The 22,312-nt window shown below is 38.6% G+C and overlaps 1 protein-coding gene across 1 annotated transcript; it reads left to right on the forward strand.

Annotated features, from left to right (window-relative positions):
• Positions 1-4,825: 4,825 nt before the first annotated feature.
• evx2 (even-skipped homeobox 2) lies at positions 4,826-8,388 on the forward strand. The gene is made up of 3 exons (XM_034886437.1): positions 4,826-5,738; positions 6,178-6,419; positions 6,888-8,388. The coding sequence occupies exons 1-3, from the start codon at positions 5,345-5,347 to the stop codon at positions 7,500-7,502; spliced, it is 1,251 nt and encodes a 416-aa protein (XP_034742328.1). The 5' UTR covers positions 4,826-5,344; the 3' UTR covers positions 7,503-8,388.
• Positions 8,389-22,312: the final 13,924 nt, after the last annotated feature.

Here is a 22,312-nt window from a genome sequence, read left to right on the forward strand (position 1 = left end):
GACACAAGCATCCCTCATTACAAAAATAAACATGCTTGAGCTCTATTGGTCTATTGTCGGTGTTTCATTTCACCGACAAGTTGGTCCTGTTTTTATCAGAATAATAGGATTCTCAAAAATATTTTTGGAAATTGTAACTATCTTATGTAGGCCTAATATCTATGCAATGATGTTGTCTCACCCAGCTGTCCATTAGCAAGTCATTTAGGCTATAACTCCACATCCCTCATCGTACATCAAAAAATATAGGCCTACTATGCATCCTGTTAATGAGTATGGGATCATGAAGCAGAAGACTGGTGCTGAAAAAATAAAGTTGTGTATGAATGCATAAAATAGAATTTATTCTGCAACCACATACTGTATGCAATAGTTGCACATAGATTTGCATACTGATTTGAACCACAGCTCATTAGATTCACATGTAAAGTTATGAAGTCCTGAATGAAGTGGATTAATGTCAATTAATGTCAGGGTACATCATTGAAATATATAGTCAGTCTGCAATCTATTTATAGAACATCCTATCTGCATTGTTAGAGTAGTAAAACTGGTAAGTTAAGAGCTAATAAGTAAAGGGACTATTACCTTGGCCTGTTTTTATGTAGTTCTGCCTGATCCAGTCTGGAAACACAATTCAACCTCTTCTACCATGTGCACTAGGGTATAAATAGAGTAGAATCTTAATCACGATTACAATTTTGGCTCTTCATGATCACAAAAACAATGTTATCAAAAAATCAACTATTACATTTTTCAAGGAAACTTTTTATGTTGTCCTGTGTTCTTATTCAAAAGCAAAAGCTTGAAAGGTTAAAGCATTAAAGAAATTTACATTTAAAGGTGTTTTCACTGTTGAGATGTTGAACTGTTTCACTGTTTCTTCAAGGCATGCAACATCTTTCCAAAGGTTAATGTTAGTTAGAGTTGAATAGTTGTGATTTCAATATTGACAGTCTTAATGTGCACTTCAGGTGATTTATAAATAATAGGGAATCTTACAATGCAATAATCTGATTTTTTTGTTTGTTCATTGTTGTAAAATTGTTGTTATATTGTTAATCATAGAAAAAAAAGGAATTGCTCCAATGTTACTCAAGATAGCATGCATTAAATGTAGCGAAGCCGAATTGAGTTTATGTTCTGCGCGCATGACGTAATACTCTTCATAACACCAGGTGGCACTAGGCTACTTTGTGTTGTCGCCCAAAAAATGAAAACTGGCAGCTGATTGGACGAGTGCGTCACATGGGTCTGGCTTCTCCGGAATTTCAAAATCGACCATAATGGTGGCTAGTGGTGGCATTTTTTGAAAATAGTTCACCGAAACCTTTTTCTGAAAACATTTTAAGTAAGACGTAGGCCATGCAGTTGCTGAATCTGTCTTCATTACAGATCGACAAATGTCAGATTAAAATATTTCGGTCAGATTTTGAGAGGCGTTGGTCACGTCAATTCCGAATTAGCACTCCACCAATCAAATTGGTCATTGAGTCCGACTGCCCACCCATCCATTTACCATGTCAAATCTGCCAAAATAAACCACAACGGCTTTTCCGGCTGACAACGGCATGAAACACACCGAACAGACTTGAGTCACCGATTTCGCCAGACTGTCCGCCGACCGATAATCGGGTTTGTGTGTCAGCGCCTTAAGTTGCAGTTCCTCTAATGGCCACCAGAGCCTGGTAGGCTACTACAAGAAAGGAGGTGGTAGAAAATTAGTGATGGCCAAATGAAGCTGGGTGAACCAGTGTGTTTATTTTCTGAGCCACTAGATGGCGCTCTTGGTTTTAAGAGAAAGGCCTAAGGCATTGCAATTCAGTGTATTCTCAACCCTTTGTTGAACAGAGCGCCATCTAATGGCTCAGGAAATATAGAAACTGGTTCATGAAGCTTCATTGTGCCATCACTACAGAAAATGTCTGCTGATGTCTTTGAAAGCTATAGTTCCATCAAATAAATATTACAAAGGAACTGCACACCATTGGTAAATACACCAATGATTTTAATCATTAGGCTAATTAGACTTCTTCTCAGGACTGTGTGGGCATGTTCACACTAATTTATTGGTCGGCCATCTCTTTGACTCTGCAGTTACCTTTGTTGCACCTGTTAGGGCGGGGCAAGTCACACCAAATTGTTACAGATATGGATATAACTTCCATCACAGCTCGCCCCCTTTGTATCTGACCAGAGGTCCAATCAGCAGAATAACTGACAAAACATGTCAAGTGTGTTTAGGGCATTCAAGACTTAAAGATACATTTTTTCTTCCTTTTTTGTTACAACGGCTTATGCTGCTCCCCCATGGCTTTACAGTCACCATAGATCAAGTTCAAGTCTCTCCCCAGGACTGTTGATTTTTACTCTTAATGCTAACGACTGCTATGCAATGTGTGGTTACTAACAATGGCTTATTGTTAATGTATGCTTTATTGCATCATATTGTTTTGCATGGACTATAAATAATACATTTTATTACCACTGGGAAAAGAAAAAAAAGAAATAAATCACAAAAAACCCTAATCTACCTCTTTTAAACCGCAATTTTCAGACGTTGTTAAAGATTACCATGAAAGTTTGCACACAGGTTTTTTCAGGTTTGCAAAATCTGGAAAATGCAAACTTAAATTCTGAGAAACTCTGAGACTGATGCATGATTCAATATTGCCACCCAAACTGATTTAGATTGATTCAGTAGGAATTCTTAAACTTTAGATATCTACAGACCTCAAATTATCTTAACATGTCAATTCAGAGTGGGCTGTTTATTAGTACAACACTTCAACTGAAGAGCATAAGAAACATGCATATGTGCCATGAATCAGCCTCTAAAGAGAAGCTTGAGAGCAACTTCATGCATCCACATGAAAGACTTCATGTCCAATTATAAATGTAGCATATGCATAAGAGTGCCATAAATAGGCACTTAGTTTAAAAAAAAGAAAATCACAATGTTGAAAATTGAATACTTGTTATAGCTTTAGGAACGTATGCTTATGTGTTTTCTTGCTCCAAAGACTCATTGATATACCAACACATGAACTTACCATTTAGTTTTGATCAATAAAATGCGGCAAGTAAAAAGCAAGTTTTACACTTTAGATACATTTTTAGTTGCTCAATAGAAAAGATAAGCAGAATAGAGAGCTTTGGTCTATCGTGCTCATCAATGGCAACTTAAGAAATTTTTTGAGTAAAATTCAAGATTACATTTTTCATACATTTTAAAAGCACTATAAATGTTCCTGCAATGTAAAAAATATCTCCAGGTTTTCAAAGAAAGATTCATCAGCTGCACAATTAGCCCAGTACATGTATGCAAATGACCTAATTACATCAAATGTAAAATTGTAAAGCAGGGTCTTACTTGAGCCCAATGCTATTTTTTCATTCAAAATAAAATAAAATAATGTGTTCACTACAAAGCAAAGATTCATGTAACTATTAAATGTAGGCTTTTAATTGGTCTAATATTGCGAGGAGTATCCAACATATGATTAAAGCATTAGTTTACATAAACAGTTTTATTTTCACAAATAGGTGGGCTGAAATGTATTGAAGTTAGCATGTGGTGGATTGATAGTAAAATCGATGTTGTTCTTATCCTGGTTCTATAGCCTTCTGTTTTTAAATATTAACTCGTGTTTTGTATTATTCCAGAGGGAAAGGCAGATTATCACAACATATCACTCACCAGTACTACAAAATAAGACAGAAAGTGTGAGGTTAGGGATGTGGCTGGCTGGCTCTTTGCGGATCATCTAAAATGGCTTTGCAGAAGCCTAATAAAAAAAATAACTATTTTATCTATGTATTAATTTCGACATACACTAATCTTGCCTAGAAATGCTCCCGCAATGTTCAGTGCAAACACAAGTTAGGACATCAGGTCTAAATTACAGCCCACACCTTCCTTTTAACACCTAATATGAAGGACAGCAATTCCTATTAAAACCTGCAGGAGGCGCCAGAGGACGCACAGAAGATCCTCTTGATGGTGCCTTTCCAGTCATTTTACATCGAGAAACCAGGAGTCCATGCATGGGTGTTTTGTCTTTACACATCGAGTCTCCGGTGGCGTTAATATGATGCATGCATGTGGCAGCTATTTTCCTGTAAATACCCAAACTACTACGCAGATAATACAGGTTTCGATTTGGAGGTAATGGCGTCAAACGGATAAGATATATTCTGTTCAAGTATACCTCTTAAATTTGAGTAGTTTGTTTAATTTTATCAATCAACTACCTGAACTAAAATGCAATTTAAAGTAACAGTGATCGTTAAATGTTTTTTTTTTTTTTAATTACAGACACGGTTTTTAAAAGTAGCCTACCAGAACATACAAATAACATAAACATGCAATTATAGCCTATATATATATATATATATATATATATATATATATATATATATATATATATATAAATGACTGTGTTGTTGTCGGTAAATGTGTAGGCTACTAATGCAACCAATATCACCACATCAAAATGTGTGTTTGACGAACTGTGTGGAGCAAGACTCAAAAAAGAAGAAAAATATGAAATGCACACAAAAATGTCTAAATTGTCTTAAAAGCTAGGAGAAAATGATATCTCTCATGAAAAACTTACATTTGAATCCTACAATGCACGTCACATACTGATTAACGTTGCACAAATGGTAAAAAAAAACTAATAGAAACAAAACAAAAAACAAGATAGCTTAAATAAATCTGAAGAATAAATAAAAAGAACGATTAGAGAGAGGGAGGGCGAACAGAGAGGAGGGAAACAATAGAGAATCAAAGCATAATAATATTCCTAAATGAAGAGGGAAATATTGCACCGCTCATTTTATTAATCAGACTGTCAATTTCCCCCAAGAGGCCAAACCCCAGAGCAATCTAAAACAGACTCAGAGATCAACCCAGGGACAAGCACCTCGCTCCTCACTCCTCTCTTCCTCTCCACTTGGATATTATTCGTCTGACCGAAGGCCGCCTCCATCATCAAGTGACAGCCCTCTCCTATTTATTTGCTTATAAACCTGTTACAATAAATGATCATTGGAGCAACGTCAGCCGAGCATTTTAACAACGAACAGCAACCACTTTTGATGAATGACATTTTGCTGCTGTGGGGAGGATGCACGGCTCATTTTGAGCAGTCGCTCGTCGATTGCATTCAGATTCTTTCATTTTTTGCGTCTTGCTTATAAAAAGGTTTAGGAGCAGTTATTTAGAGACCGTTGCTGACTTGCATGCGGATTTAAGCTCCGACACAACTCATTGGTGCTCCAGCCCCCCTGGACAAGTGTTCTGTAGCGTTTTGTTTTTTTTTACGTCTTGCACGGCTTAATGATGGAGAGGATAAGAAAAGAGATGATATTGATGGAGCGAGGTCTGCACAGCCCCGTCGCAGGGAAGAGGCTCGCAGACACGCCTGGGAACTCGGTGCTGGAGGCCCTGGAAAACTCTCAGCACAGCGGACGGCTGAGCCCGAGAATAACTTCGGCTTCTCTCCATGGAAATCTCGGGGACATCCCGACCAAAGGCAAATTTGAAATTGACAGTATTTTCGGCACACACCACAACAGTGAAAATACCTCTTCGGCGGAAATTTCCTCGTCAGAAAGCAGGAAGAAAATGAGCCTCTACTCCGAAGTTTCACCAGATTCCGATATTAACAGTGATGTGGAGGTGGGATGCCCCGCGCATCGCTCCCCGAGCCAGCACAAGGAAAACAACAAAGGTAACCCTTGGTTTTACTCCATGTTCGCCTTCTTTTAACCTCTCTGCTATAAGGCAGATTGATGTTAGGCTAATTTTATACTGTTGTTATTTACTCCATCCAAAAACCGTAATAATGCTGAATTGAATTAGGCTATCATCATTTGTAATATTTTTTTTTATTTGAATCTTCATTATTATGCTCTCTCATTATCCTGTTATTATCAATGTTAATATAGCATATTTTGATTATTATTCTACAATGGATAAATGTAGATAATGTTAAAAAAACACATGTTTTTGAATTTGCCTCATGACACACATTTTACATTTAGCTACCTTATTAGTTTTCTCATTACCAATAAGTGGTCAACTATACTGCAGGCTCAGGCACATTTGTTATTTCAATATTTTCGATATCAACAACAATGTGTATGTAACAATCTTATTTTTATTTTTAGGTTTTTCAGACAGCAATTCTGGATCTTCCAACATAAGCTCGAACTCCCTCCAAAATATGAACGGTAATTCATCGGGAGGATCAAACAATTCGAATAGCGACCAAGTGAGAAGATATCGGACTGCTTTCACCAGAGAACAAATCGGAAGACTGGAAAAAGAGTTTTACAGGGAAAATTATGTTTCGAGACCGAGAAGATGTGAATTAGCCGCAGCGTTGAATCTGCCCGAGACTACGATTAAGGTAGCCTGCTCCAGATGATTCATCTTCATGATTCTTGTGTGTGCATGTGTTTGTGCAGAGAAAGCCATGCTACGGGTATAAAAAAAAATGTTTTTTTTAATAGCCGTCAATGACGTGTTGCAGTGTTATATTTTAATTTAACCTGTTTAAAAATAACGCTTTTATTTAGGCTACTGGTCAACCCATGGGTGCTAATCAATTCCACCAAAATGTGTAGCATACAATTAATGTTCATTTAAAATAGCCTAACTAAACACAGAAAAAGGTTTACCTGACATCTTTAAGTTGTTTGGCTGATTATAACTGCTGATGTAGGCTATATGCCAATGCTATTTTTTTATGTTCAATGACATGACATTCTGGCATCAGTCTGATGTGACTCACGCTCTTCAGAGGTCTCTATGTAGGCTAGAGCTCGGAAACAACATGGCAGCTTCAACATGGGCCTTGTTTTGACTCTGTGTGCAGGTGTGGTTCCAGAACAGGCGGATGAAGGACAAAAGGCAGCGTTTGGCGATGTCCTGGCCCCATCCAGCAGACCCCAGCTTCTACACTTACATGATGACCCACGCTGCAGCTACAGGAAGTCTACCTTACCCTTTCCACTCGCACATGCCTCTACATTACTACCCGCACGTCGGAGTCACGGCAGCAGCAGCCGCCGCTGCCGCTTCCGGCGCCGCGTCGTCACCTTTCGCCACCTCCATCCGCCCCCTTGATACCTTCCGAGCGCTCTCCCATCCCTACTCGCGGCCGGAGCTCCTGTGCAGCTTCAGGCACCCGGGACTCTACCAGTCACCTGCAGGTCTGAATAGTTCGGCAGCGGCATCGGCCGCGGCGGCGGCGGCAGCGGCGGCGGCGGCGGTCAGCGCCCCGTCGGCCACCGGGCCTTGTTCGTGTCTGAGCTGCCACAGCAGCCAGGCGGCGAGCGCGCTGGGCTCCAGGAGCGCCAGCGGAGACTTTACCTGCACAGCTTCGGGGCAAAGATCCGAGAGTGGATTTCTGCCGTATTCTGCTGCTGTTCTCAGCAAGACATCCGTCCCGTCACCAGACCAACGAGAAGAAACTCCACTTAACAGATAACTCACCATCATGCAGCACAACAATTTGCCCTAGTCCTAGTCCAACTTTAGGGGATAGGCCTAGGCCCACTTTAAAAACCACACCTGGGTAAATAATTCGTTGGATTCGGCAGCATTGTAAACAGACACATACACACTCTTGGGTTAATTTCTACAAGTTCAAAATATTCTTCATAACAAAAACACACATATAGCCAGCACTGAAAATGTTGCACCTCACAAACAACCTTTTCTAAAAGCTTGTGCTGGCTTGTGTTGTGCCTGTAGATCTATTTCTACGATGGATTCATTTGGAAAAATGGGTATGCATTCTCTCCCTATGCCACAATCATTTATTTATTTATTTATTTATTTATTTATACGCTTGAAATGCTACACATTACACCCAACAACTGTCATTCTGTCCCAATCAATATTAGGCTACTTTTTCAATAGTCACCGTGACGAACCCAGCCTGGTTACCTTGACTCCTCTGGTTTTTTAGGATTCAAACGTGAGCGAATTATGTTACCCTACATTTAGATGGCAGAAGAGCCTGCTTTTCTGCCCAGCAGGACATCTTTCTTCACTAGGCCTAATAAACTGAGATTTTGGCAGGGATAGCTCCAACACCCAGCCTCAGCTCTATGGGGACCCTCCTAATCAGCGAGAAGGGTGCATATCATTTTGGACCGCGTCTTTCGTGTCAATTTTTATGTTAATAATGAGAGGATCATGACAAAAATTGCCAATCATGGACCTAGATGGAGCTCCTTTGAATACATGACTGTAAGAAAGTTGCTCGTTTTGAGACCTGCTGTCAAGTGCTAACAACCCGCGGAGGGAAGTCATTAGACATACAAAAGACCTGGAACAAAGCGACAGTCCTGGAACACAGATGCACTGTACAGAAATAATATATGACACATGTTGGGTTTAAAAAATATCACACACACAAAGCACCCCACAACGAGCAAAATTTGGTTTTCTGATAAATACCTCGACACGCAGTAGGCTCACTTTTATTTACATTGCTGAACCTCATCAAATCCAGTATTTTCATAGGTAGGCTATGTAACCCCTTTAGGACCCCTTCACTCAGCAAGGCGGAAGCTCAGACTAACTAGCCTGGCTTTAATCTGCTGCGCCTGTAAAAATGGCTATGTGCTATTTTATTCGTTCCTGTTGGGACATCACCAATATGTTAATTATCAAACATGTGAACTGTAAATCGTGAAATAGTTTGCAAATGTCATGGATAGTCCTACTGATAGTTGGAAACTGAATTATTGATCGCTATTTTTTTTTTTTAAACTTTTGTGTTACTTGCTGAACGTTTTTTATGTTTAAACACTGGATGTACACGCTAATAGGAGCATCAAATAGCCTACAAATTGGCCCGTAAACTCACCAATGGTCCAAATTCATGACATTGGGTGCAAAAATAAAGACTGAATTATAAAGAACATTTCTTTATAATCCACTCAAAAGAGGTTTTAAAAAGCGCTGAAAAACGAGCACTGACATTAAAATGATGAAAAAAAGTATTGGCCTTTGTCCCTTGGGTCTCTGTTATAACTCTATATCTCTGTATTTAAAATATCAATGACTGTATGAATTTAAATATTTTAACTTGAAAAAAAAATTGTGCAATATGAAATGTAAATCATGTTATTTATTGATCGTGTTTGTTCTTGGAAAATAAAGAAAAAAAAACATCTTTACACATTTTCGCTTCTTTGCAACATTTTTGCAAAACCAAAAACGTTAATTTCGTTGCAGTATACAGGCTATAGTATCTAATTTAATTGTTTGCAATAATGTAATATATATATATATATATATATATATATATATATATATATATATATATATATATATATATATATATATAGCCTATATATATATACACACACACACACACATAGCCTATACATACATAGGCCTACAGATGCATATAAATATACAAACACACATATATACGTAGCCTAATGAACTTATATATAATAGCGTATATGTTGTAAGCAGATTTAACTGCGACAATGAAGATATTGTTTCCTAGGTGCTGTAACACCATCACAGCACACACACTGTACAGCATTAATTAAAAATACGTGGAACGCTACAGGGAATATGAGGCCTGCCATCACGGGTCATTCCGGCCCTATAATTTACCATTATTTTTACATTACCTCTAAATGATACAAGCTGATACTGTCGTTAATTGCACTTGGTTAAAATATAGCCTAGACCAGAATGCCCCCAAGGGACTTCCAAGATAAGTTGCTTTTTTGAACGTCCCCATTAAAGAAATAGGATTAGGGCAGCAAATATGGGCGTGATGTATCACCATGTTTCCTTGCTCTTTACTAAAGCGAGGGCTGCAACCCGTACAACAAAAGCATTGAGATAGATGGAGGTGTAAAAAGGAAAAGACAGAGGCCAGAAAAACAGTGTCCACAATAACACGATTAGTTTTGTATCCAATGTGCGAGACTGAAAAAAGAATTCATCATAATGCAGAAGACTGTCTGTCACCTTTGCTGAATGGTTTTTGACAAGAAAATAAATCTTTGGGTTGTTTAATATATTTTATATTTTCTTTATTTCGGTGCTAATAGAAAAACCAAATTAAATGTCCAACAGCGAGATAGAAATGCAAAGATCGATGATCCTGCCCCTACTGTCCAATCACCCCCATTTAATTGACTGTATTTTCAGGGTAATTGAACTGCTTGTTGTAAATTGGGGATTTTATAGAAACGACATGAAAACTACATTTACTGACATTCATCGCATCTTTGACATTGATTATCTGATCAGCGCCGTGTCATGCTAACCTCCAATTCTTCATTACACACTGTTTATGAGCTGTTACAGAACGACTTGCTTGTTCCAGAGTGATTGATTGCCTTATTAACGCGTGTTCTTGTAAGTGTGACCGGACTGATTACGATGCATATGTTTAGAATAATGTTTCATTTAGCTGACTGCGAGTAATGCAGGGTGACAGCTGCTGCGGGAGGACAAAAACCCTAAACTACAGGGAGCAAGCGGGTCCAAAACGCATTTAAGGTGGAACTAGAAGACAGAAAGACCTCTAATGGTCAAATGCAGTCACTCAACGCCAGATGAAGGACTGGCAGCTGAGTAGGGTCTTTACTGAGCCATGGGAGGACTAAAATATAAAGTTATTCTTCCTATATCACCACATATACTTCTTGTGTTCCTATATATGCTTCAAAAGCAGTAATATATCCACTGAACATTCCGAGCTGGCTCATCTCTTAAAACATATTGTCCCCACATTTTAATCTGATGCAGTGCAGTATTTACAACTGACATACCAGCTGTTACATCACACATTGAAATCAATCAAAACTCTTCTAAGACTGATATAATAAAAAAGCCTACCAGCAGCTCACACTTAAAAGCCTCTTCAGTTTGGGATTTTTCACATGTTTTTAGGATATATTTTCCCCAAAATGTAAGGTAAACATGCAACATGAACTGCAGCGTGATGAGATTTATGCCACCATTATGCTTCTAAAGTGGTCTCTGCTCTGTTTGTCTCAAATCATTGCCTCTGTTCAAATGTTACTTTCATATATTACATGACATTAATTCAACTATAGCTCATTAAGACAGAATGAAATGGTTAAATTAACTTATCAACTCATAATGATGATGAATGAGGTATTAATTCAGATGCAAGCTGGGCAATTTGCAATTTTGCGCGTTGTGATGGTTCTCAAATAACATTTAATATAACGGGTCATCCCCTCAATCAATTACATGAGCATGCAAGTCGGTCATATGGAAAATCCTTTTTTCATGCATATGTATTGAAACATGTTCTCCATTATCTTTGGAAATTGGTTTTATTAGTTTAAAGACCAATTCTTGTTGTGGTCCTAGGCTCTGGATACGGTTAAGGTGGTGCAATGAATTACTATTCTTCTGTCTTTTTCTGTGTCTTGGTTTGATATTCGCTGGATATTATTTTTGAGAAGTTTAAAAAAGTAAAACATACATTTCAGTAGTAGCCATGTAAAAAAAAAAAAGAAAGAAAAGAAAAGAAAAGAAAGAAAATTATTCTTTTAGTTTATTTTTTCTGTAAAAAAGTAATTCTGGTCATTAACAGATATTCAGTCTTCTTATAATTTTTTGGGGAAAATTAGGTCTACTGTAGGTGTCTAGTCTCTGGTGCAACTGAATTTTTGCGAAAAAACTAGCATTTACAAAAACCTTTACACTTGAAAATACATTGAAATATACTGAAATGATTAGAGACCCATTAACATTAAATCAACAAAGTTGTCACCAAGCCTGTTCAATTTTCCATTGTATCAATTCTTTGTCTCAATGAGATCCACTTTGCCCGTCTCTCATAGGAATCAGTGTAGATGAAGTGGTGCTCTTACAAAAGCACACACAACCCAATCCCATTGGTAATTGCTAAAATACCATTATTGGTTGCGTCAGCAGGTATCAAAACCCCCTAAAGTCAGACTGATTTTGGGCCGGTTTTATAATTAATTAATACATAATTATATTCAATCACATTGATCTGGATTAAAAGTCAACTTTCGCTTTCAGTATTATTTTGACACATCATTTGCCAGTATGCATAATTTCCATTACAGTCAATATGTTTTGAACCCTTCTCTGATGTAATTCTTATGGGTCACAAGAGGTTTCTTATTTCGGAAATTATTCAAAAATATGTAGAAGTGAAGCCTTGGATTATTCAAGGGTTATCTAAAAGACCAGTAAGAGTATTTCTTAATAGCAATAAACCTAAAAATAAGAAAGGATCCTGACCTATCTGAAGCTTGTGGCGATAAAAGTATGTTCACATACTATGTGCTCTTGACAGCAGTTATAAAGGCTGATTGATTCAAACAAGTGTGTAGCTACATTTCTTTTTCCTCCACAAGATGTGGAGACAACGCTTCTCCTCAGTGACCACTTCACTGTTGGGACTTACCTGTTTTCTGAATTTGACGTTAAAGTCGACACGGAGAGTGCTTTGACACATCTCCTTCTGCATGTATATGCAGGGATTATTTCTCATATTTTTCAAATCTACCTGATCTGTCCCTGAATTCTTTCATGGGAAATACAAAGCAGAAAAAGCAATACAAAAAGTTATATAATGATAAAACATAAAATTGTTTTGAGGTGGAAACAGAAGGGCTTTTGACTTCAAGGGGGTCAAATGTTTATAATAAGTAATGAATACTGACATTTTTAATTTGTATCTGCTTTACTGTTTTCAGATATTCAACCGTTCATATGTTGCATTGTGTTATAAATGTCTCAAAAACATTGGTTTGAATAATGAGTTTCCTAAAAGTAGTCATACAGTAACATTCAGTACATTACCACAATATGTCTGTAGTGGTCACCTGACTGTTTACTATAAAAGATGGATATACTGTGGCAAGAAAAACATTTGACCAAAACAACGGTATGGCGATATGCATAACATTTGACATCACAGTATGTATAGTTTCATATCGCGGTTGGTATAAATTGTGATACTTTGTGGAAAATCCAACGAGAAACAATTTCTGGATGAAAATGACAAACTGATCACATTGATGCAAAAATCGAATAATGCCTTAAATAAGTCGTAAATTTGCAAACATTGCTTACAACCACAGACCTTGTGATTTTTCATTTTTCTCATTGACATATTTTCACTCTATAAGAAACCTAACTTGGTATAAACAGTATAGCAAAATAGATGAATTATTTTCTTTTGTGCATTTTTTGTTTTTAATGAGAATGTATGGCCCCAACCATTGCTCTGAAATATCAGTAACCTAACTGTGCTGTGAATTAATAAATGCATGGTGCTGTCCGTGGCGCAGAAGCAGCAGATGGATTTGTATTTGCGCCTTTTTCTCTAAGTTCTGCCCTTTTAAAGCCAAAAGAGTTGTTTATGACAGTTCGATAGACTCAAGATGAATCCGACCCCACTGTTAAAAATGAATACATCACCTACAGTGAGGACAAATTGAACATATTATAAGTGCATTTTATTGTTGAATGATTATTTTAGGCATTTTTATGCTTTTGTCGACAGAGAGGGAAGGGCAAACCTGCACCAAAAGGTCCTGGGTCAAACCACCTTAGTGGTCAATGCTCTATGTAAGTAGTCTATAACGTGTACCTATAATCATTTATCATCAGTGTATTCAGACTACATAATATTCCAATTAAAATAAATGTACACTTACTGTCTTGTTTTGTCTTGTTCTGTTTAGTTTTGTCTTGTTTTGTTTTACATTGTTTGTTTTCTACCTTCCCTGTAAAGCGACTTTGAGTCTGTGAAAAGCGCTATATAAAATCAATTTATTATTCTTATTATTATATTGCTTATTACTTACCGAGCAAGCATCAACACATATTAAAACGATGTTAATTTAACAGAAAATAAATTTTGACCGTTATGTTACATTACGTGAAAGGTTATCCATGGAAGATTTCTGTAACAAATTCACTAAACACAACAAAATGCCATGACTTTTACAAAACACTAATTCCATGACTTTTTTTTAGGCCTGCAAAATTACTTTTACAGGTTTTCCCCAGACCATGGGATCCCTGTTGGTAAATTCAAAGCACCCTCTGTTGCTCTCCCAACTTCTATTGCTGCTTGACAAAACCACATTTCAGTCCATATAACTTTACAGTTCCCCCTGTTTCCTTGACATGCAAGGACAATTTGCTCCGTGTTTCACACTCCAAAACCATTGGCCTCCTTACCTCCAACCTCTTAGATGTCAACAGCAGAGCCATCACATACATAACACTCACCATAGCACACAACCTTTAACCCATTTTCACAGTACTCCAATAAAGAAGTGAAATAATTTAGTTAAATTGTTCATATTATGCTCATTTTTAGGTTCATAATTGGATTTAGAGGTTATATCAAAATAGGCTTACATAATTTAATTTTCCAAAAACACCATATTTTGTTGTACTACACATTGCTGTCGCTCCTCTTTTCACCCTTTGTGTTGAGCTCTCCGTTTAAGCTTCTGAGTGAGGCATCTCACTTCTGTTAAATGTTTGTTTTGAGTCACACATGCGCAGTAACTAGGTAAGCACTAAAACCAGTCCGAAGCAGAGTATGAGGGTGTGCCATGCTTGCAGCTAGGCGGCCATTATAACACGTGTTACAAAGTGACGCACATTTGTCACGGATGTAAAGGCTGGATAATAATAGAGCTTTTTGGAGCAGTTTGTGATGGGGCGATGGACGTTTTCTAGGTGTGCACTGTATGGAGGTATCTACAGACGTTCCATAGTTGGCATAATCAACAGGACACTAAAAACACTCTATTATGACTTTCCAAGGACTGCAAATAATGCTTATTATTATGCTGCCTTCTTTTGTGCAGAAGAAGGCAGCATTTCTCCGCAATGATTGGAGGAAACTTTGGAAAGACACACCTTAAAAGACACGGTTATGGACTGTCTTGAAAGGCAGAGTTTAAAGGGCATACCTGAACTTAGAAGTTATCCTTTCTTTTTGTGCTGCTATTTTAGCGTCGGTACGTGGATGTATTTGGTTCCACATCAGCACATCATCTTTTCTGGATATTCACTAGTCAGTGATTCCCCAAGTGGTGAACTTGATGTTAAAGACCTGAGACCTTCTTGCCCTCTGCATAAAAACCAGATGAAACAATGGATTCCTATAAGTGAACATAGAAACAGTGCTTTAGAAAGAAATGACGGAATAGTTAAAATATCTAGCTACAGTAACAGTGATGACTGGTGGGAGTTGGCACACGCTTGGCTGTGGCTACTTATGCCAGGTTGTGGGTCGGGGATAGAAACAATACTTGTTGCTATGACTACAGGCATAGCTATGGTTGTAGCTAGCTGGCTGGCTACTCACATTAAACTGGCCTACCCAAGATAGTAACACTGGTCAAGAACAAAACCGTTACAATTTATTGCACCAGTACAATTCCAGCACGTAGCCTACCTAATGATATTTCTATTAAAAATGTGAGTTGCAGCTTTGGAAATCACAACAGCCACATGTATAGCCAGTCACAGTATGTCAAAAGTTATAAGTAGGCCTACAGCCATAGTCATAGCTAAAATCCCAGCTACAGACCAAGCTAAAGCTGACAGTTAGTGTAGGAAACTATCTAGGCTACATTAGTTAGCATTAGCCGCAACTACCTAAGGCGACATTAGTTAGCATTAGCACAATGACATACGTGTGTGTGTGTGTGTGTGTGTGTGTGTGTGTGTGTGTGTGTGAGTGTGTTATGTACCAAATTATTGACCATTACCCATGAAATGACAATACCATTTGTAAAGACTTGCTAGCTAGCTAATTAAACTAATGCTAAACTTTAGGCATCATTGTCAAGCTAACTGCCCAAAATATATATACTGCTGAACTGTCCCACATCTATTCATTGATAATCGCAAACGGATATGAACTTGGCTAGCATAGCTGGCCAGCCAACCCCCAGCCAGACATACAGTAGCCAGTCCCAAAAAAGTCTGTGCCCAGGCCCACTCATGCTGTGGTCACAGGCTGTGGCTGTAGCTACTGTTGGAACTTGGGCCTACTACAACACTGTCAGTAAAACATTAGGAAGCATTATAAAGCGAACAATATATCTTTGTTTTAAATACAACCCATCTAGTAAGTGCAGCATCCAAAGAGTTTAACTTAGCATGTTAAGTTTAAACATCATACATTTGTAGCTAGGGTTCCATGGTATTGCTTACGGTGGCCGACAGAGGCCACAGCCCTGCAACTTCAGAAAACACATGCAAACAGGCAAAACACAAGCAAATTAAGAAAACAACTTCATTAATTTGACAACACATGCGCAGCATTCAGCTAACTCGCTGCATGTACACACAACACAACCAAATACACAAACTCTGTCGGCCACCGTAATTGCTTACCTGAAGCATTGGGCCAGTGGGACATCACAGCACTGTGACAAAATAGTGGCCTTTACTTAAAGATAAGCAGGAAAGGGACATTCAAGCAGTAGCTCATTTCTTGTGTGGAACATTATTGTATTAGCATTAGCAGCAAAACGACATATCAGAAAAGTTGCAAACCCTAGCAACTGCTGAACCACCCCCTTATATACCCTACCAGTACCTAACCAGAACTGGACCAACCCATCAGTGGGGGGGTGGACTTACTAGATGCTTGCACATAAACTGACAATTACTGCTAAATCGATTTACAATTTATACAATTGTGTTCACTATAGGAATTTCAGAGACAAACGCATATGTTACCACTAGCTCAAGGGAAAAAAACATTTCTCAAAAATAGAGATGTTTCAACCCCTGCTGTTCAAACATGGTAGAACCAGGAAGTATTTAGATTAGATATTCCTCTGCAGAATATTTTAATTGAGGACAAGAGAGCTAACAAGTGAGTAACAAAGTAAGACATCGCAACAATATTAGTAGTGCTTAGCTTAACATTCAACTAGACAGTATTGAAGCAGTGAATTGGTTAGCAAAAAGGTTGATTTCTCCAGGCTTTGCACAAAAAACCACTTGTTGGTCGAAGAGTGTAAAACAAGCAGATATATTACACTTATCTCAACTGTGATATACTAGTTGTTTTTTTCTGCCAGTTAGGGCTTGGGATCAACATTGTCAACAATGAAAAAAGGAAAGAAGTTAATTTCAGTGTTATCCTTTTAGAGGCTAGGAATTCAATGTTTTTTCTGATAATGATTGTATAACAACTGCATCCAACGTTTAATGTGTCAAATGAGAAAATCAGTCCTTTGGTAAGTAAGCATTTCAATATAATGGCAGGAGTGGCAATATTAGTGTTCTAAAACTGGAAATTGGCAGGGGTCTAACTGGGCAGAGGGCAGTGAATGTGCTTTTAAATTTGCCAGAAGGCAGTGAATGCTTGTGTAACTAGGAAAATTATGTAAAGAAGATACCTTATTTGTTTTATTCAGGAACAATAATTCCTTAACTCTGTTTTGGCTTCAGGCTCATTAATAATAAACATACTGCGCTTCACTGAAAACTTCACTGGATTACTTGGACATACTCTGGAGCTTGGACACAGCATGTAACATCAATATGGATACGTGCCCAACTGTTCCTGTATGTTTCTTGTGTAGAACTGGCTGACATGGCAGCCAAGAGCTGCAATGACGACTCCTCTTAAGTTGGACAAGCATGAATACCTTCATTAGAAATACAACACCATGATGAGTGGACTCTCATCACAAATGTGATACATAATAATTATAATGATAATAATAATTTATTATAATTGTTTTGTATATACGAGCACCTTTTAAAAAAAACAAACAGATTTTACAAAGTGCTTTGACTGACAAAGCAAGGCGAAAGCAGGATATCCAGTCAATACAACAATAGGGAGCTAAACAGTGGGGACAAACATTAGCAAGATAAAATTTGGGTAAATAAGAACACAAGATAAAAAATGTAGTGGTGGAAAAATAATAATAAAAAACAACCACATCCATGCCAGGCTACAATTCCTGCAGACTAATGCCCTGCAAGTGTTACTGCTTCAGTGTGTCACCTGCCTGCAGTGCTTCAATGCATTTGACTTAATAACCATGCACTGTATATACATATAACGCCTTTAGTTCTTTCCGGTCATGTTGCCGTAAAATGGATTCATACTTTTAATGTCAGGGTGTTGCAGAGACCACGTACAAGGCTGTACATAGGTACTGCTTGATTTTAGATAACAACACATCAAGGATATGGGTATATCATGTGGAGTCAACAGGAACTCTAACTGCAGTAACTTGTGAACTTAAACTGCTTTTTTAACATGTTTCTGATCCTTATTTCACTCTAGCTTATGTCATAGAACAGGGATTAACTGACAACAAGTCTCACATTGCCAGAACTTTCTCCACTGCCTGTGGAGTAAGGTCTGACTGTACCACAGATATATAGGAGAAAAGAATGATCTTGGTTGTTTACATCTCTTTAAAACAACTAGGCAATCACAAATGTTTTGGGCAGCGCTAAGCTCCGAACACAGCAATGTGGCTATGTGTTAGTGGAACATTGGCACCCAGCATAAGAAAACGCCATCTAAAATATTAAATGAAATTAATTGTTCACACAATACATTACCATTTTCAATTTTAAATTATCCGTTTACATGGTTAAACATAATTTTCTCTTACTAGTGTATTACTGTGTTTACTTCATCAATAACAATCCCCACTACGTCCCAAAACGTCCTGGTAAAGGCGTGCCTTATTGCACAATTCAAAGTTTAGCATGTAGCTTACTAGCTTGAAGTTTGTTGTTATTATATACAAAGGGATTTTGAAACTGGGGTTTTTTGATGGCTTACTGACACACATACCATGTCATACCATGTTCAGTGTCTGTTTTGATTCCAGAATGGGACCTTTTTGTTGCAAGTCATTCCCCACTCTCCTCCCAATGTTGCTATCTGACAGTGTCAATAAAGGCTTAAAGGCAAGTACTTGCTTCCAAACCTGGCAAGCTAACTACACTGTTAAACCTGCTGCATGCAAACACGGCCGTGTACTTGTTTCTCGACCAAAATAAGTCGACCTTTTGACTGCCCACGACTGACAACCCTCTGCGCATATTTCCTATACCAGCCTTTGATAGTGTAGAAAAATACCTACTGTATTACTCCCAGAGGTAAAATTAAATCTGCAATTTAGTATCCGCAACAGTATACTGAACCATCGGATCCCACTGATTATTTTATTGGAACACAATTAATGGCAAATGTAAATAATACAATGAGTTGTAATCACATTTAGAAGTTGTTTTGGACATTGATTACCAATGCATTTACTGTACCATTACTGTAGTACCAATATTATCTATCCCAAACATAGCACAATGTTATTTTAGGGACGGCAATGCTGTTCTGTCTGTCCACCACTTTGGTCCACACTAAAATATCTCAACGCATTTTTAAAAGACTGATGTGAAATTTGCATTCTAGGACTTTGGTTCTCACCTGACTTTTTATCACGCACAAGCACCAGGACTCAGATTAGGTACATACAATTAGAGAAGCAGTTCCCTTGCTAAAATAGTGCAGATGAGATGGTGGGCATCATCCAAGATATCTTCCAAAGGTGGTGGTTTCTCGGTTATTCTGAAAAAGCAGGTTTCAGTCCTATCTGGGGGTCGACCCAGCCTTAAACTCCAACTTAAATCTTCTTAAACCACATCAACTTATTTTATGAAATAGCAAATGTTTGGCATTTAAATGTTGTTAAAGCAAAGCCTGTAAAGCCTATAATACTCTTTGTTCTTTTTTTTGTTATTTCATCTGTTTTTACCAAATAATGGGCTTTTTATGATCTTCTCTAGCTTTTATGAGCACCCTCAGGCCACTGCTGTGCTCACATACTAATGAATCCTTATATTTGCAGTTTAATGTGTTGAACCCGCAAATCTAAACAACTTGGATTATATTATACCTACTGCCATTTTACAATGTTACAAAACCATTGTTGGATAAAATGTGGGACTTGAATAGATGATGTGTCTTTGCCTTTTTTGTGCAAACCTAATAAATCTGTGGGAATGATTTCTATTTACAGTGAGGGGGAAAAAGTATTGATATACTAATTTTGTACATTTGCCCACTGACAAAGAAATGATCAGTCTATAATTTTAATGGTAGATTTGAAGAGTGAGAGACAGAATAACAACAACAAAATCTAGAAAACGCATGTCAAAAATGCTATAAAATTGATTTGAAATTGAATGAGGGAAATATGTATTTGACCCCTCTGCAAAACATGACTAAGTACTTTGTGCCAAAATCCTTGTCAGCAATGACAGAGGTCAGACGTTTCTTGTAGTTGGCCACCAGGTTTGCACACATCTCAGGAGGGATTTTGTCCGACTCCTCTTTGCAGATCTTCTCCAAGTCATTAAGGTGTCGAGGCTGACGTTTGGTTACTCGAACCATCAGCTCCCTCCACAGATTTTCTATGGGATTAAGGTCTGGAGACTGGCAAGGCCACTCCAGGACCTTAATGTGCTTCTTCTTGAGCTACTCCTTTGTTGCCTTGGCCGTGTGTGTTGGGTCATTGTCATGCTGGAATACCCATCCATGACCCATTTTCAATGCCCTGGCTGAGGGACGGTGGTTCTCACCCAAGATTTGATGGTACATGGGCCCGTCCATCTCCCCTTTGATGCATTGAAGTTTTCCTGTACCCTTGGCAAAAAAACTCCCCTAAAGCATACTGTTTCCACCTCCAGGTTTAACGGTGGGGATGGTGTACTTGGCGTCATAGGCAGCCTTCCTCCTCCTCCAAACTCAGTGAGTTGTGTTGATGCCGAAGAGCTCCATTTTGGTCTCATCTGACCACAACACTTTCACCCAGTTGTCCTCTGAAGCATTCAGATATTCATTTGCAAACTTCAGACGGGCATGTATATGTTCTTTCTTGAGCAGGGGGACCTTGTGGGCGCTGCAGGATTTCAGCCCTTCACGGCGTAGTGTGTTACCAATTGTTTTCTTGGTGACTATGGTCCCAGCTGCCTTGAGATCCTTGACAAGATCCTCGTGTGTAGTTCTGGGCAGATTCCTCAATGTTCTCAGACTCAGAATCAGCTTTATTTGCCAGGTATGAGGACACATACAAGAAATATTTCTTTGGAACATCATTGCTCACAATGTGCTTACACATACAAACAACCAAACCAAATATACAGACGAATATATACATGCTCTAAACAGAAACAATATAGAGGAGTGCAATGAAGAGTGCAAAGTATGAAGGAGTGAATTGTGATAGTTATTATTTTTAAATGTGGCGCGTAGTGCAAAGGATGCCGGAATAAATAGTATTATGATACTATGTATGTACTGTAACAGTATGAACAGCTCTGGAATATGGAATGAGAATGATGAATAAATACTAAATAAGTGGAATAATAAGTGAAACCAGTAAACAAGTGCTGTTTAGAGACAGTGTCACTGGGTTTTCACACAGAATCGAACCTGACACTGTGGGTAAGAAGTCAGCAGTTCATCAGAATGATGGCTTGTGTAAAGAAACTGTTCCTGAGTGTGTTGGTTTTGGCGTACAGTGCAACCTACCAGAGGGGAGAAGCTGGACCAGGTTGTATCCAGGGTGAGATGGGTCTGCAGTGATGTTTCCTGCCCGTTTCCTGACTCTGGAAGAGTCTAAGTCATGAACCGAGGGCAGGTTGGCACCGGTGATCTTTTCTGCAGTCCTAACTGTCCGTTGTAGTCTGCTCCTGTCCTTTTTAGTGGCAGATCCAAACCCGAAAGTGACTGATGTGCAGAGGACAGACTGGATGATGGCTGAGTGAAAGTGGATCAGCAGCTCTGTAGGCAGGTTGAGCTTCCTGAGCTGGCGCAGGAAGTACATCCTCTGCTGGGCCTTTTTATGATGCTAGTGTCAGTGTTGGGCTCCCACTTTAGGTCCTGGGATATAGTGGATCCCAGTAACCTGAAGGATTCCACAACAGACAAAGGGTTGTTGAGTATGGTGATGGGGGAACAGTGGGGGGGCTCCTCCCGAAGTCCACAATCATCTCCACAGTTTTGAGCGTGTTAAGCTCAAGGTTGTTCTGACCACACCAGAGATTCAGCTGATCAACCTCCCGTCTGTAGGCCGGCTCAGCACTGTCCCGGATGAGGCTGATAGATCTCTGAAGACAGTAGAGATGTTTGTGGACTTTAGGAAAAATGCAACCCCACCCACCCCCATCACTCTGGGTGACTCCACAGTCAACATCGTGGAGTCCTTTTGCTTCTTGGGATCC

The sequence above is a fragment of the Etheostoma cragini genome, chromosome 11 (genome assembly GCF_013103735.1).
Source record: "Etheostoma cragini isolate CJK2018 chromosome 11, CSU_Ecrag_1.0, whole genome shotgun sequence".
Classification (NCBI taxonomy): domain Eukaryota; kingdom Metazoa; phylum Chordata; class Actinopteri; order Perciformes; family Percidae; genus Etheostoma; species Etheostoma cragini.

Bases quoted from the DNA above. Each gene is read 5' to 3' on its own strand.
- evx2 (XM_034886437.1), top strand. From the start codon at position 5,345: ATGATGGAGAGGATAAGAAAAGAGATGATATTGATGGAGCGAGGTCTG. The intron at 5,739-6,177 runs GTAACCCTTGGT...TTTTATTTTTAG, and splicing joins GCACAAGGAAAACAACAAAG to GTTTTTCAGACAGCAATTCT. The intron at 6,420-6,887 runs GTAGCCTGCTCC...CTCTGTGTGCAG, and splicing joins TGCCCGAGACTACGATTAAG to GTGTGGTTCCAGAACAGGCG.